This window comes from Peromyscus maniculatus, chromosome X (assembly GCF_049852395.1).
Source record: "Peromyscus maniculatus bairdii isolate BWxNUB_F1_BW_parent chromosome X, HU_Pman_BW_mat_3.1, whole genome shotgun sequence".
Taxonomy (NCBI): domain Eukaryota; kingdom Metazoa; phylum Chordata; class Mammalia; order Rodentia; family Cricetidae; genus Peromyscus; species Peromyscus maniculatus.
Genome location: NC_134875.1, coordinates 109,828,828 through 109,844,641, shown reverse-complemented (window position 1 = coordinate 109,844,641; position 15,814 = coordinate 109,828,828). Strand labels below are relative to the sequence as shown.

At 38.5% G+C, this 15,814-nt stretch overlaps 1 protein-coding gene across 1 annotated transcript in view; it reads left to right on the top strand.

Moving 5' to 3' along the window:
* Positions 1–15,814, top strand: part of Phex (phosphate regulating endopeptidase X-linked) — a 199,435-nt gene that overhangs the window by 26,266 nt on the left and 157,355 nt on the right. The window contains exon 4 of the mRNA XM_006973251.4: positions 14,456–14,542. Within this exon, the coding sequence (XP_006973313.1) occupies positions 14,456–14,542 (87 nt within the window). The remainder of the gene's footprint in view (positions 1–14,455; positions 14,543–15,814) is intronic.

The following is a 15,814-nucleotide window of genomic DNA, read 5'->3' as shown; positions in this document are numbered from 1 at the left end:
ATTCCTTCTCAAAAAACATGGGAAACTTGAATTTATTAGGAAATCCACATGCAATTGCAGATTTACAACCTACCCATTAATACTACATTAGTTCATCATGATTAATAGCATCTATGTGGATGCTTAATGAATTAGTAATGATGGACTGTTTACTTTGATATGTAGTAGGACATTGTAAAAAGACACTTCTCATAAGAGGAAAATTAATTGTATGTTAGTTGGAGAATAACTTGTCACAAATAAGTTTGGAAAGCCTCATTGGTGTTGATGTCTGCATAGTGGGAGGCACTTTCAAAAGATCCATAGATCTTTGAAAAATAAAATTAGGTGAAATGGGCCTGAGAAATGAGTCCACAGTTAAGAGTATATATTGTTTTTGCAGAGGACCCGAGTTCAGTTCCCAGCATCTGTATCAGGCAGCTCACAACCTTCTGTAACTCCAGTTCCAGGGGATCTGATTCCCTCTGGCTGCCTGCAGGCACATGGTACATATAAACTCACATAGCTTCACACACATACACAGAAATAAAAATAACAAATATGACTTTAAGAATAAATGAGACTTTTCTTTAATGAATAGTTATGATAGGTACAGGAACAGACATTTGTGGCAGAGAAACATAGTTGCAATTTTGTCTATATTACCAACTGCAGAGACTTCCTATAGGGGCTGTTTAGATTAAGTTCCAAATTGAACTGCTTCTACTACCTGCTGGTCCGTTCTAAATTCATAATAATTCATTTCCCTACAGCCCCAGCATTTTTATACTGTTTGTTCCTCCAGAGAATCATTTTGCCATCAGTCTTTAGTCTAATTCTGGGATGTCGGCAGCCATCATCGCTTATTTTTGTCTTTGCCCTACATCCGATGAAGTGAAGGTCAAGGAAATTATGTGACTTGCCCAAACCAATCCAGCCATATAATTTGTCCCCCACAGATTATGGGTCTACCATTTCACATGTCTCCGATTTTAACCCAGGCGGAAAGAGCTGCAGGAGTGGAGGCTCTGTCCAGCTGGTGCCTTTGAGGAAATGCAAGAAGCTCAGTGTGCTTAGAGCTCTGACTTGGAAGGGAAGAGGGCCAAAAGACAAAACAGAAAAGGAGTGCAGGGGCCAGAGCATGCTGGCCTTGTAGGCTGTGTAAAGATCTTAGACTTTATCCTAAGGCAATGGGAAGCCATTTGTAAATGTCATGTTGAGGGACCTGATGAGTGATGTGTTCTGCCGAAGCATACTGGCTGCCTGTGGAGAATAGCTTGGAGGGGGAAGCTGATGTATTGGACATCAGTTCATCAGACCCCATCGTGCCCATCCAAATGAAGGCAGATTTAGTTGCAGGAAATTCTGAAGCATATTGATTATCTTTTTCTCCTTTTTCCTTAAGTAGCAGGAAGGGTCATTGCCTTACCTTCATTGCCTCTGGTCCCTGTGACCATAGGATGTTCCCAAGTGCCCTCAGTCAGGGGCAACATCTGGCAGGGGAGCCATCATAGCATCTGGTGGGCACAGTAGTTAGCACACATGCTTTCAGTCCTTTTACCTTTGGAGTTATCTGGTGATGCTAATGGGCCTGTTGTTTCTTCTCTTTGCGGGGAGAGGAGTCTGGACAGAGAAACAAGGGGGTATAACCTCTAATCCTCCACTGTCAGCAACCCAATTTTCAAGAGTTAGTCTCACTAGACCACACATTATGGCTTGAAAAGCCAGAAATAGAACCTGTCCACCTCTCACCTCCTTATGTTAGATGGAAGTCAAAGCAGGGGTTAGTTGAGATGTGGTTTTTTAAACCTATGTTTACAGTGTTTTGATGCTGCTTTCATAGATGAGAGAGAAATCACAAAGTCTGGAGCTCAGACTTCTTAGGATTTGGGAGATACCATATTTATTTATTTTCCTCTTTTCCTCTATAGAGTGTTATACAAGCTAGAATTGAAAACAGATATCATATGTCATTTTTTTCTAATTTGGAAATCTTCCTGGTACAGCATAGATCACCCCCACCCAAACCAGTAAATCAACCCTCACCTTGAACCCCTAGTGCACTTTACTTTTTAGAAAGGATGTTTCTAAATCTGGGACGGGCAAATCTTAGGAACTAAAACCAAAATGTAAGCAGACACTTCCTGAGATGAAACAAACCATTTAGTGTAGGGCTTGGGGTGTAGCTCAGTTGGTAGAATCCTTGCCTGGTATGCACAAAGGCCTGAGCTTGAACCTCAGCACTGTTTACGATCTGGTATGATAGTGCACACATATAATCCTATGTAACCAGGAGGTGGAGACAGGAGGCAGAAGGATCAGAAGTTCAATGTCCTTCTTGGTTACATAGAGAATTTTTTGTTTTGTTTTGTTTTGTTTTTTGGTTTTTTGAGACAGGGGTTTCTCTGTGTAGCTTTGCGCCTTTCCTGGAACTCATTTGGTAGACCAGGCTGGCCTCGAACTCACAGAGATCCGCCTGGCTCTGCCTCCCGAGTGCTGGGATTAAAGGCGTGCGCCACCACCGCCCGGCGGGAATTTTTTTTTTAAAGATTTATTTATTTATTATGTATACAGTATCCCTGCAGGCCAGAAGAGGGAGCCAGATCTCATTACAGATGGTTGTGAGCCACCATGTGGGTGCTGGGAATTGAACTCAGGACCTCTGGAAGAACAGCCAGTGTTCTTAACCTCTGAGCCACCTCTCCAGCCCCTACATAGGGAATTTGAAAGTAGAGGTCCTGCCTCAAAAACAAATAAGCGATACTCCCTCACACACCTGCAGACGACAAAAGCAGAAGAGAAAATAGAGGGGTTGGCAGCTCAGTTGGTAACATTCTTGCCTTGAATTCTGTCCCCAGAATCCATCTAAAAAAGCAAGCTTTCGTGGAGTAATGCCTGCAATCCTATTACTAAGAAGTCAGACAAGCAGATTCCTGGGCTTGTTGGCTAGCCAGCCTAATTTACTTGGCTTTTAATGAACTTCTAAACAATTTTTATTTGTCGGTTAATATCGTAAGCTACCAGCTTCCATTGCCTACTATTTTATCAGTAGGCCAGTGAAAGACGCTGTCTCAAAAAAAGGGATGGGTGGTCTTGGGAGAGTACTTGCCATGCAAATGTAAGGACCTGAGTTCAGATCCTCAGAGCCTGTGTATGGTGGGTTGAATGAGAATGGCCCTCATGGACCATTTGAACACTTGGTCCTCAGTTGGTAGAACTGTTTGGAAGGATTCAGAGTTTTTTTTTTTTTTTTAGAGGTGTGTCACTAGGGTGGGCTTTGAAGTTTCAAAAGCCCATATCTTTCCAGTTAGCTCTCTCACTTCCTCATGGTTGTGACTTAAGATCTAAACTCTTAGCTTGTCTGCTGCCAAGCTCTCTGGTGTGATGATCATGGACTCAACCTCTGAAACTGTAAGCCCTAATAAACTCTTCTATAAGTTGCTTTGACCATGGTGCTTTGTAATGGCAAGATACCATGGAAAAGCTGGGCAGATGCAGTAGGGCATGTCTGTGATCTTGGTAAGATGGAAGGTAGAGACAGAAGAATCTTTAGAAGTCCATGGGCCAGGTGGACTGGGATAAACATTGGAGAACAGCAAAGTGGAAGGCAAAGATCAACACTCAAGTCGCCATCTCACCTCCACATATACATCATGGCATTCATACGCATAGACACATACACACAAAAAAGATGGATGATGTCAAAGGAGTGATAGTGGAGATTATGCTCTGACCTCCCTTTGCATATGCACACATGTCCATTTGCACACACATGAGCATGTATATACATGTACACACACATACAGCAAACAAAAATGATAAAGAAATGGAGTTGTAGACTGAACAAAGGAAAACTAAGACCACCTTACTTGATCTTGAGTGGGATAGGATTCTAGATACCAGCAATTACTGACTGATAAGTGCTGTTGGTTTAAAGTAGTGGTTTTCAAAGTGTATTCTCTGGACCTGCAACATCAGTAATACCTTGGAGTTCATTAGAGGTGTAAAACGGCCAGGAGGTGGTGACACATGCCTTTAATCCCAGCACTCAGGAGGCAGAGGCAGGCAGATCTCTTGAGTTTGAGGCCAGCCTGCTCTACAGAGCAAGTACCAGAACAGCCAGGACTGTTACACAGAGAAACCTTGTCTTGAGAAACCAACCAACCAACCAAACAACCAACCAACCAACCAACCAACCAAACAAACAAACAAACAAAAAACAAAACAAAACAACAAAAAAACCAGCCAACCAACCAAAATAAAAAAACAACAACAAAAAATAAGTATAAAATCACAGACTCCACCCAAGACCTACTAAATCGGATACTCTGAAAGGACCCAGCTATCTGTGCTTTAATCTCTCCTAATGGTGATGCCCACTCAAGTTTGGATACCAATGGCTTGGATTAGAAAATGATACGAAGAGAAGCCTTGAACACATGCTAACTTGGTTCTTCTCCAAGCTCTCCAATTCTTTCATCTCTGACTGGGTGCCCCAGGAACCTATCTATATTCCTGGTCACAAAATAGAATTACAGAGCAAAAGAGAGGCTGAGCACAAAGTCGTCTCTCCATTGTAAAAGCAAGACTGTATATAACTGGTATGATTGAAGGATCTGTTGGGAAACTCTACAAGGGCACTGGTGTTTCTGGTCCAGCATTGGAAGGCATACTTACCTCACAAGGAAAGCAACTTGTGGAATTTTGCTGAGTATCTGATGGTCAATTGAACAAGAATTCCAGAATTGGGTCTAGGTCCAAATTCTAATTTTCAGTAGCTGAATCTCCTTGGACAACTTCTTAAGAGTTTTTTATTTTTACTTATTCAACCTTCAGAGTAGGATTAATGATACATCTCTCAGGGATGATTGGGAGCTTAACTCTGCTCAAGAACAATATACTGGACACAGCACAGATACTTACTAATCAACAGTACCATTATTGGGTCCTTGGCTATTTCAGGACTACTCAGGAAGGACTACTGCAAGGCGTATGTAACCATGCGTAGCCTTTGCCTAAGAAGGTTGAAATAGGAGGCAGGGAAAAAAGATAACTAGAATTTTTATTGTAGGTGAAACTGAAGGTGGATTTTAATGGCTTCAATTTCGGAGCAGGCTTTACATTGAATTATTGAAATAGGGGAGTTATTTTCCTGAGTTTAAATATTATATTGGCAGATCCATTGTAATACTGTGCTATTAAGAGCAATGCTAAATTTTAAATTATTTTAATCATAACCTTGATAAGTGTAATCCTTATAAATTAATTCACTTATAAGTGAACATAATAAAATAATTACTTTCCATCAGAGTTTTGTAGTATCTGGCAGTTTTATAAAATTGATTTTTTTTTCTGGACAAAGAGGTCCTTTGTGTTAAAAGGGGTATTTTGTGTTATTTGGTAACCTATGACTTAGATTAATGAGTTAGAAGTTTTTAATCCTCCTAAAATCATCCTTGCCCCTTTCACTTAAGCTGAGGCCAACCAACAATTATTACTTTTAAGATGATCATAAAAAATGAACATAGGAAATCATTCTGACAGTTTCTCTCCCTATATGTAGGTAGGAGTTTTCTAGAAGAATGAGAAATATTGGTTCTTATTGTCTTTTCAGTATGTCAAGCAGACTCAGTTAATCCCATGCTTGACTGGCTGCAGGGCTTAGGAACTCTAAAGCCGAGTGTCATGCCATTTGTGTAAAACTATGAGGGCTGGAGGATCCATGGACCATGACTTGGTTAACTTGAGTTTTATTTTATAAAGGGAATAATATTGAACTTTAGGAGCTTATTTAGAGTCTCTGTGTTTAACTGTATAAAGCTTTAATACCCATGCTCTTTGCTGTGGTGAATTAGAAAGATGAAAAAAATAAATAAATCAGTACAGTAAATAAGCCAAGGAGTCTAGAAAGCAGGCTTGGTTTGAAGTCCTTTAAGTATCACCCAAAGAGAAATCAGGCCATGTTATTTATATATATAATTATAGTCTAGAGAAATTCCGTTCATTATTTAGGTGTGGAAACTTCCACTACAGATTTTGGTGTTGCAAAGTTTTGAATTTTCATGTTCTTTCTCTCACTAGAATTAAGAAGGTATTCCCTTGGATTTCCAAAGGAGAAGTGTTGGCATAATCTAAATGAAATTTCAGAATTTATCCTAGTGAAGGTGCTGTGAAAGTTTTCAAGTGCAAATTAAGCAAATTAAGCAAATAGCTCAAGCATTCACTGGTCTCTTAACATCCCAAGGATTCCTTTCAGAGTGAGGACACGGAGCACAGGGACATCTCAGACATCTCATAGGAGCTGGAGAAAGAACAGAAAGGAGGTACCCTGGAAAGCTCTCCATGATGTCGGATCAGTACCAAGGTTCTTGGTACATTTTTACTCATGTACCTGAACCTTTGCATGCACACATGGAAATTTTAGGACTATTCATTGGGCAGTTTCTAAATGTTGCAAACTTGAAGTGTCAGACCTTAACTGTCTGTGGCTGTTGTTAACTTCTGATTCCCAACGGTACTGTGATGTCCTCAGAAATGTCGTCATCCTTTGAAAATTTCTTCTTAGTTCTACAATGCTCAATAAATGCCATTTGAGGAGGAGGAGTAAATCAAGGGAACGGAGTTGATGTTCTTTGGACTGCCAAGTTAAAAAGAACATGAAGCATTTTCCTCCCATTACTGAAAAGCAGACCATTGAAAACGGGTGATTAATCTGAGATAATTGGTAAAATTAAACTAGTATCCACAGAAACAGGTGAGTGAAGTCATAGATGATGCAGACTGGAATGTGAACAAAACCAGAGATTGATTATAGTGCTAGCATGGCCAGGAAATTGCTCATGATAAAAAGAAATGATAAAAGTAGTTAGTTTGGCTTTTCACACTTCTTGTGCATTTGATGTAAAATTCTGTCTTTTCTTATCAGAAATTCAACTCAGACAGTATTTGCTAAGCACTAGCTTTGTGTGCCAAGCTCTAGGCCTTGGGTCTTCAGACTTGATGTGACCAGTCCTTGCTTAAAATGGTAGTCAATCTAATGGAGAATAACCATTGTCAATGCCAGCTTTTTACTTTTATAACTTTTCTCTGTTTTGCAATTTTTTTAAATTGAAAAAAATTTCATATAATGTATTCTGGTTATGATTTTCCTTCCCCAGTTCCTCCCTGATCCACCCTACCTCCTCACCCATCCAACTTTGTGACCTTTCTTTCTCGGTCTTTAACAAATTAACAAAAACACAAACAAGAAAAAAAATTCCACAAGAAACATATACAATGCCCCATGAAATAAATAAGGAAACTTTTAGTGAAATTAAAAGACACAGAGAGAAGATTCAAATTAATAAAATTAGAGATGAAAAGGAGGACATTACAACAATGAGGAAATCCAGAGACTCATAAGGACATATATATATATTTAAGACCCTCCAAATCAGTATTAGCAAAGCTCATATGAGCTCACATAGACTGAAACAGCATGCACAGATCAGTTCCTCTGAGCTTATATGAGATCCTACATGTGTGAATAAGTGGGTCTCTGATTCTTGTCCCTTGTCTTGAGTTCTTTTCCTTCCGTTGATTTGTCTTGTCAAACTCCAAAGTGATAGCTTTTGTTTTCTTATTATATTTTATTTTGTTATATTGAAAAATGAATGAATGAATGAAAACCTAGCCACTAGGGTAAAGGTTAAAAGCTGAACTGTCATCTATATCTTCTGGGAGAGGGAAAATCAGTTTTCTCCAATGGATTAACACTGGGTATATCAAACACTCCAGGGCAGGCTTCATGTTCAGGAGTAGTTGACCAACATATAGTGGACACCACAATTTTTTTTGTGTGTGTACTTTTATGTGGTTATAGTTTGGTGTTTTTTATTTTTTTGGTGGGGTGGTGTTTTATTTTGTTTTCTTGGTTTGGGGGAGTTTTGTTGTTATATTGGGCTTTTGTTTGTGTTTTGAGAAGATGTAAAGTTGCGTGGGTAGGGATGAGAAGAGGATCTGGAAGGACTTGGGGGAGGGGAAGAATATAACTCAAATATATTTAAATTTAAAAATTTTTTAAATAACAAAAGATATAATAAAAATCATTATTTGTTACTTACTCTATACAAAATAAAACCTTTCTATAAGAAAAAAATCTGTGCTCTACCAAGCCAGAACATCTAAAATAAATTGATAAGTTTTTTGATATCTTCAACCCACCAAAGTTAATCAAGATAAAATAATCTATTTAAACGGACCCATAATCCCTAGTGAAATTGAAGCAGTAATTAAAAGTCTCCCAAACTCTCCCCACTCCCCCCCCCAAAAAAAATCTAAAGCCAGAAAGATTCAGTGTGGAATTCTATCAGACCTTCAAAAAAGAGTTAACACTAATACTTCTAAGATTATTCTGCAAAATAGAAATTGAAGGAACATGTCCTAATTCTTTTTATGATTACTCAGATATCTAAGCCACACAAAGACCACCCCCAAAAGAAAATTACAGACCAGTATCCCTTATGAACATGGATACAAAAATTGTCAGTAAAATACTTGCAAACCAAATACAAGACTATATCAAAAATATTATCCAGTACTGATGATTGAGTAGGTTACATCTCTGAGATATAGGAATGGTTCAACATACATAAATTGATAAACATAATCCACTATGTAAAGAGGCTGAAAGACAAAAACCAGGTAATCATCTCATAGGATATAGAAAAGGCCTTTGTCAATCCAACATCACTCTATGATGAAAGTCTTGGAGAGACTATGGATACAAGGGACATACCTCAACATAATGAAGGAGATTTACAGCAAGCACACAGACAACATCAACCTAAACAGTGAGAAACTCAAGGCATTTTCACTAAAATCAGGAACAAGACAAGGATTTCCACGTTCTCCGTACCTATTCAGTCTACTACTTGATATCTTAGCTAGAGCTAGTTGTCTCATTGCTCTAGCTAAGACATCAAGTCTGGATGTCTTTGTTGTTTGTTGTAATTTTCCCCTTTCTATATCTAATTTTATTAATTTGGATCTTCCTTTTTTGTTAATTTGGTTAAGGGTTTGTCAATCTTACTGATTTTCTCAAAGAATCAACTCTTAGTTCACTGATCCTCTGTATTTGTTTTTTCTATTTTATTGATTTGGGGTCTGAATTTATTTCTTGCTGTCTATTCCTTTTGGATGCTATTTTTTCTTGTTCTAGAGTAGTGGTTCTGAACCTTCCTAATGCTGTGACCCTTGTAAAATTATTTTTGTTGCTACTTCATAACTGTACTTTTGCTACTGTTATTAATCATAATGTAAATATCTGATATGCAGAATATCTGATATGTGACCCTTGTGAAAGAGTCATTTGATCCCAAAGGGTTTGCAACCCACAGGTTGAGAACCACTGTTCTAGAGATTTCAGGTATGCTCTTAAGTTATTAATGTGAGATCTCTCCAAATTTTGTAGTAGGCAGTTAATGCTATGAATGTGCCTCTTAAAATTGCCTTCATTGTGTTCCATGAGTTTGGGTACATTGTATATTCATTTATATTCAATTCTATAAAGTCTTTAATTTATTTTTAAGTTTCTGTGTTGACCCAGTTTTTATTCAGTAGAGAGTTGTTCAGTTTTCATCAGTTTGTAAGCTTTCTGTTGTTTTTGTTGTTGATATCTAGCTTTAATCCATGGTGGTCTGATAGGATGCAGATGTTATTTTAATTTTCTTATGTCTGTTGAGATTTGATTTGTGTCCAAGTATGTGGCCAATTTTGGAAAAAGTTCAATGTGGTGCTGAGAGGAAATATATTCTTTTGTGGTTGGGTGACATATTCTATATCTGCTAGGTCCAGTTGACTTATGACATTATTTAACTCCAGCATTTCTCTGTTTAGTTGTTTTGAGGATGATGAGGTATGTGATTTGGATGCAGCAGAATTCTGTGTTCTAATTCATTTGTTATTCTGTGTCTTTTTTTTGGAGATTTGAGGCCATTAATACTGAGAGTTATCAATGAGCAGTGCTTAGTTTATTGATTCTTGTTATTTTGTTATTTATGTTTTGGTTTTTCTTCTCTTTTGATTTGCTGGTCTACAGTTATTTATTCTTTGTGTCTTCTGGGTGGTGGTTTATCTCTTCAGACTTGAATTTTCTTTCCAGTGCCTTCTGTTGAGATGGATTAGTTGATAGATACTGCTTGAATTTGACTTTATCATGGAATATGTTGATTTCTTCATCTATGGTGATTGAAAGTTTAGCTGGGCATAGTAGTCTGGGCTGGTGTCTGTGGTCTCTTAGAGTCTGCATGGTATCTGTCTAGACCCTTCTGGCTTTTAGAGTCTCCATTGAGAAGTCAGGTGTAATTCTTATATGTCTGCCTTTATATGCTATTTGGCCTTTTCTCCTTTTAGCTTTTAATGTTCTTTGTTCTGTAAATTTAGTGTTTTGATTATTATGTGTTGTGGAGAATTTCTTTTCTGGGCCAGTTTATTTGGTGTTTTGTGTGCTTCTTGTACCTTGATAGGTACCTCCTTCTTTATGTTAGGAAAATTTCTTGTATGTTAAAAGTATTTTCTTTGCCTTCCACCTGGGTTTCTTCTTCCTTTTTTCTATTATTCATAGATTTGGTCTTAGTGTTCCAGATTTTCTGGATGTTTTATGTCTAGTGTTTTAAATTTCATTTTAGATCAACATTTTCTTTGACTGAGCTATCCATTTCTTCTACCTTGTCTACAGTGTCTGAGATTCTCACTTTTATGTCTTATAGTCTGATGGTGAGGTGTACCTCTGAGGTCTTTGACTTCTTAAATTTTCATTTCTTTTTTTTTCAGTTTAGGCTTTCTTTAGTGATCCTATTTCTTTTTTCTTTCTTTTTTTCTTTTTTTATTTTTTTGAGAAAGGGTTTCTTTGCGTAGCTCTGTTTGACCTGGAACTCACTCTGTAGACCAGGCTGGCCTTGACCTCAGAGATCCACCTGCCTCTGCCTCTCAAGTGCTGAGATTCTTTATTGAATTCTGTCTTGAATTATTTTTTATTATTTCATTCAACTGTTTGTTTATAATAAATAAATAATAAATCTTAAAGAAGAAGAAGGAGGAGGAGGAGGAGGAGGAGGAGGAGGAGGAGGAGGAGAAGAAGAAGAAGAAGAAGAAGAAGAAGAAGAAGAAGAAGAAGAAGAAGAAGAAGAAGAAGAAGAAGAAGAAAACTCAAAGACATGGAGAGATGGTTTAGTAGTTTAAAGTGCTTACTGTCTTCCAGAGGACCTGAGTTCTGACCCCAGGTCATACACCAGTGTAGCAGGGATCTTAAAGAGCCTTATTAATAAGATCAAACCTGTGGCCAGTTATTGGGGTGAATGCTGGAAGGTCAGAGAAGCAGAATAAGCCACAGCTATCTCACCTTGCCAATTCCTCAGCTGCTCAGCTGGTCTTGTTTCCTCAGACTGGAAGCTTCTGTGTCCTCATCCCAGAACATATTCATAATATGGCTGTTCTGAAACTCACTCTGTAGACCAGGCTGGCCTCGAACTCACAGAGATCCACCTGACTCTGCCTCCTGAGTGCTGGGAATAAAGGCTTGTGCCACCACCATCACCCGGCTTACTTATACAGTTTTAAGATACTTTGAAGAGAACAATTTCTCTAGCCAATTTTTAAGTTTGAGGTAGGCTGTTATAAGATTTTATGAATTGGTATTTTCTTTTTCTATAAGAAAGAAGAGGAAGAATTGAAAATCCTCCACTAACCAACACTGGTCATACTGGGAAAGTCCTGCATGGGTGACCTCTGAGCCCTTTCCACATTTTACAGACATTTTAATAACTTGAATAATTGCTTGTGATAGGCAGGTATTATTTTCTGCTTATTAATGACTCTCTAGGCTTGATATTATTCCTCTTCTTACTAATTCACATGCAGAGATAAAGAAAATGGTGCTGGGAGCTGATTGCCACATCACTATCTGCATAGCAATGCTTTTCTGCCTGCTTTGATACAGAGAGGGGAGAGCAGAAGAGAAAGGATGTGACAAAGAACCTGCCATTAGCTAAATCTGTTTGAAAATCCAAATTCTCATACAGAAACCAGAATTTTATACAATGTAAATTACTTATATTTGTGCATGGTTAGGATTTTAACATTGATCTGTTCAACATATGTGTGTCCTCTTCTTCCTGTGATCTACAGTATGCATTGGAAACACACACCAGTAAATATTAGAGACCAGTGCTTCTTTTTGCTCCTGTGGCTTGTTTCTTGATCCTTCAGGCCCTCATGTTTGTAGCCTGCAGCATGATTATAACACTGGGACATCATCAGAACCTGTGGCAGTTTGAAAGGAAGTGGCCCCCAAAGAAAGTGGCACTATTAGGAGGTGTGGCCTTGTTGGAAAAAAATGTATCACTGTGGGGGCAGGCTTTGAGGTTTCCTATGCTCAAGATATCACCCAGCCCAGTGTTTAGTCTACTTCCTGTTGCCTACAAGATGTAGGACTCTTCAGCTATTCCTCTAGCACCAAGTCTGCCTGCATGCTGCTATGCTCCCCATCATGATGATAGGACTGAACCTCTGAAACTGTAATCAAGCCACCCCAATTAAATGTTTTCATTATAAGAGTTGCAATGGTCATGGTATCTTGTCATAGCAATGAAAACCCTAAGACAGAACCCTAAATGAAATTTGGATTATTTACTTCTGAATTGGTCTTTGCAGTAGTCTAATGACTAACCTGCATAAGCAATGTGACTGAAAGACATGTGAGATTGCTTGAGTGGAAGTATGTATGGATGTGGTTTGAGAACTTTGTTTGTTGTAAAAGGAAAAAACACAAAAACGAACCTTTATTTCTGGAGCAAGTTATCCAACTTTTCTTGCTGTGATGATACACAAGATGCACCAAACAAGTAATTGAAAATGTTCACATTCAACCAGAGTTTAGTTTGCTAGAATCTATCTACTGTCACGGGCTTGGTTTATGTACAGGTGCTCATAAAAACAAAAGCCAGGTAGGCCTGGAGAGACTGACTGTTCAGCAGTGAGGAATGCTTGGTGCTCTTGCAGAGGACCCAAGCTCAGTTCACAGCATTCACATTGGGCTGCTCACAACTGCCTATAATTCTAGCTCCAGGGAGTCTAGCACCCTCTTTTGGCCTTTGTTGGCACTTGTAAACAAGTACATACATACACACAAAGACACACATAGACACATGGGAAAAAAAATGAAACAAATCTTAAACAAAACAAAGCAAAAGAGAAACCTAGACAAGATCTTTGGATTGCAGCTTTTGAAATGTGGAAATTGTCATTTGGAAGTCAGGTCTTCTGGGAATGTGTGATTTTTGATCAAATTGATTAGTATTGTGCATTGTGCCTTGAAGCTCTTCGGGGAGATACAGGAACAACTTTCCCACTGATTTTGGAGGCTGTCGAGTGTGTTCCCTGTCAGCAGCTGTTTTACATAGTGGAAGTAGGCAGTGCCAAAGGGGCTATGGTCACCATACGGATCTGGCAACATGGCTTCATGATGGTCAATGGATACTCTCAAGTCAATTCAAACCCTTCCCTTCCTCCTCCCCTCTCTCCCTCCCTTAAAAGAAGTTTGTTTTCACTGAGTCCTTATTTGAAAGAAGAGTGACAACAACCATTTTTTTTTTACTTTCAAACAATCTTATTAATTGTTTTATAAATAGAAAATAATTTTCCTTTTTTTGTTTTTGTTTTTTTTTTGAGACAAGGTTTCTCTGTGTAGTTTTGGAGCCTGTCCTGGATCTCGCTCTGTAGACCAGGCTGGCCTTGAACTCACAGAGATCCGCCTGCCTCTGTCTCCCAAGTGCTGGGATTACAGGCGTGCACCACCACCGCCCGGCTCAGAAAATAATTTTCCAAGAAGGTCTGGCAAATAGTTTTTTGGCCTCACTTACATATCCAGGACTTTGCATGTATGAATAGGCATGCTTTCAGACAATTTGAGTAGGCTTTCCAACCTCAGTTCTTTATTTCCTGTTGCAACAACTTTTTTCATGTACATGGCATGTTTATGCAACACCGAATAAAACTTGTAATGGGAATTTTTTTTTTTCCGGATGACCTCCCTGAGAGGCTGAGTTATGAAGAAAATCGTAAGGAACTTGACCCAGATGAAATGACATCCATTGAGAATATTGCTTGGTACAGAAACAACAGACTGAATGAGTTTTGGTTCTTTAATAAATGAAGACTGCTTCCTTTTGTGGAGGTGGCAGAAGAAATTAACCCCTACAGAAAGCCTAGCCTCAGACGGAAGTTGAACTTTGGTTTCTTTTGAGTTAGAAGAACCGTGGATAAAATAATGTTTATTTGTTTTTATTTGGATCTCAAGCAGCTTGGAATCGCCCCTGCTGTTCGCATACCTTGTATTTTCCAGAATTGTCTGTCTTTGCATTTAATTTTCTGGAGGCTGACCTTCAATTTGACATCCTCTGTAGGAGGATACTAATGAATCCTATTTTCACCTTCCTAGCACTTCTGGAGAAATCAGTCAGTCGAAGGCGGGACATTGAAGCTGTACAGAAAGCCAAAATCCTTTATTCATCCTGCATGAATGAGAGTGAGTAATAAAGAAAATAAATATTTATGATCCTTATACTTCAGAATTCTATTAGTGGTTAAAGGTATTTTTAAGGAAGAGAGAACTGAAATTCTATTAATGCTTAAAGGTGTTATTTAGGCAATAAAAAAATTCTCAAAGACTGGATTTTGATGAGTCTTTCTTAGTCAATCTGTGGCTGTTGTAGTGGAAAAATAATCTTTTAAAGACATTTTGCTCTTATTATTTTATGTTTATAATTATGTGTATGTGTGTATGGATATGTGCACATGAGTGCATAAGTCCAGGTGGAGGTCAGGTAAGGTTGTAGCTGGAGTTTCATGCTGTTGTGTACCGCCCAACATGAGTGTGGAGAACTGAACTCATGTCTTCTGCAAGAACAGCATATGCTCTTAACAACTGAACTATTTTTCCAGCCCCAAGAAAATAATCTTATTTCTGTGACTGGGTTATTTGGATATCAGTTCCTATATAAGAAATTTGAATAAGGCAGCAGGGAAAACCCCATTGTATCTAGTATAAAAATTGGAATCCATATTCAGGCCAGTTCTGTCTCAGGAAAAAGCCCGAGAAGGCATATACTTAGGAGAATTATGTTCCATAGAAACCACTGGAATCTAGTGACATTTAGATTTCCAGGCATGCCAGGCTCCTAACTAGCATTCTTGTTGGGAGACAAAGGCTTCAACGTGATCAAAGCCATTCCAGAGTTGAAGCAAGTGTTTCCAGAAAGTGTGTTAGTTGATTTAGGATTTGGGGGATATGCTAGAAACACCTGTTCACTGGGGGCATCCTTGTCTTAACTGAATCATATTGTTGATTTAGGGTTATTCCTTAGTGCCAGTAATAAGTACCACTGGCTTAATTTTATTCATTGGCTTGGGTCTATGCAGTAAGCCTGTCTTCATTATAGAGAACATCCAGCAAGTTCACTAAAGAGTGTTATAGTTAGTTTTGCTCATATAGTTATTCACAACGCATTCTACTTCTCTTACCCTCTCTTTAACAGCTGAAGTTTCAAGTGGAGGGCTTTATGGGAATTTTCTCTTGAGAAGATAAATTTGCATGCTAACTTGGTGATCTACTTTGCAAATCATTTTCGTTGTTTTGTGTCAAGGTCTCACGGAGCCCAGATTGGCTTTGAGAAGTCACTGCACCTTTGAGGGTGACCTAGATGATCCTCCTGCCTCTTCTTTCCAAGTTCAGGACTTAGAGGCATGGACCATCACACCTGGCTTCTAGTTTACAATTCTAACTTGCCCTTTATATCCG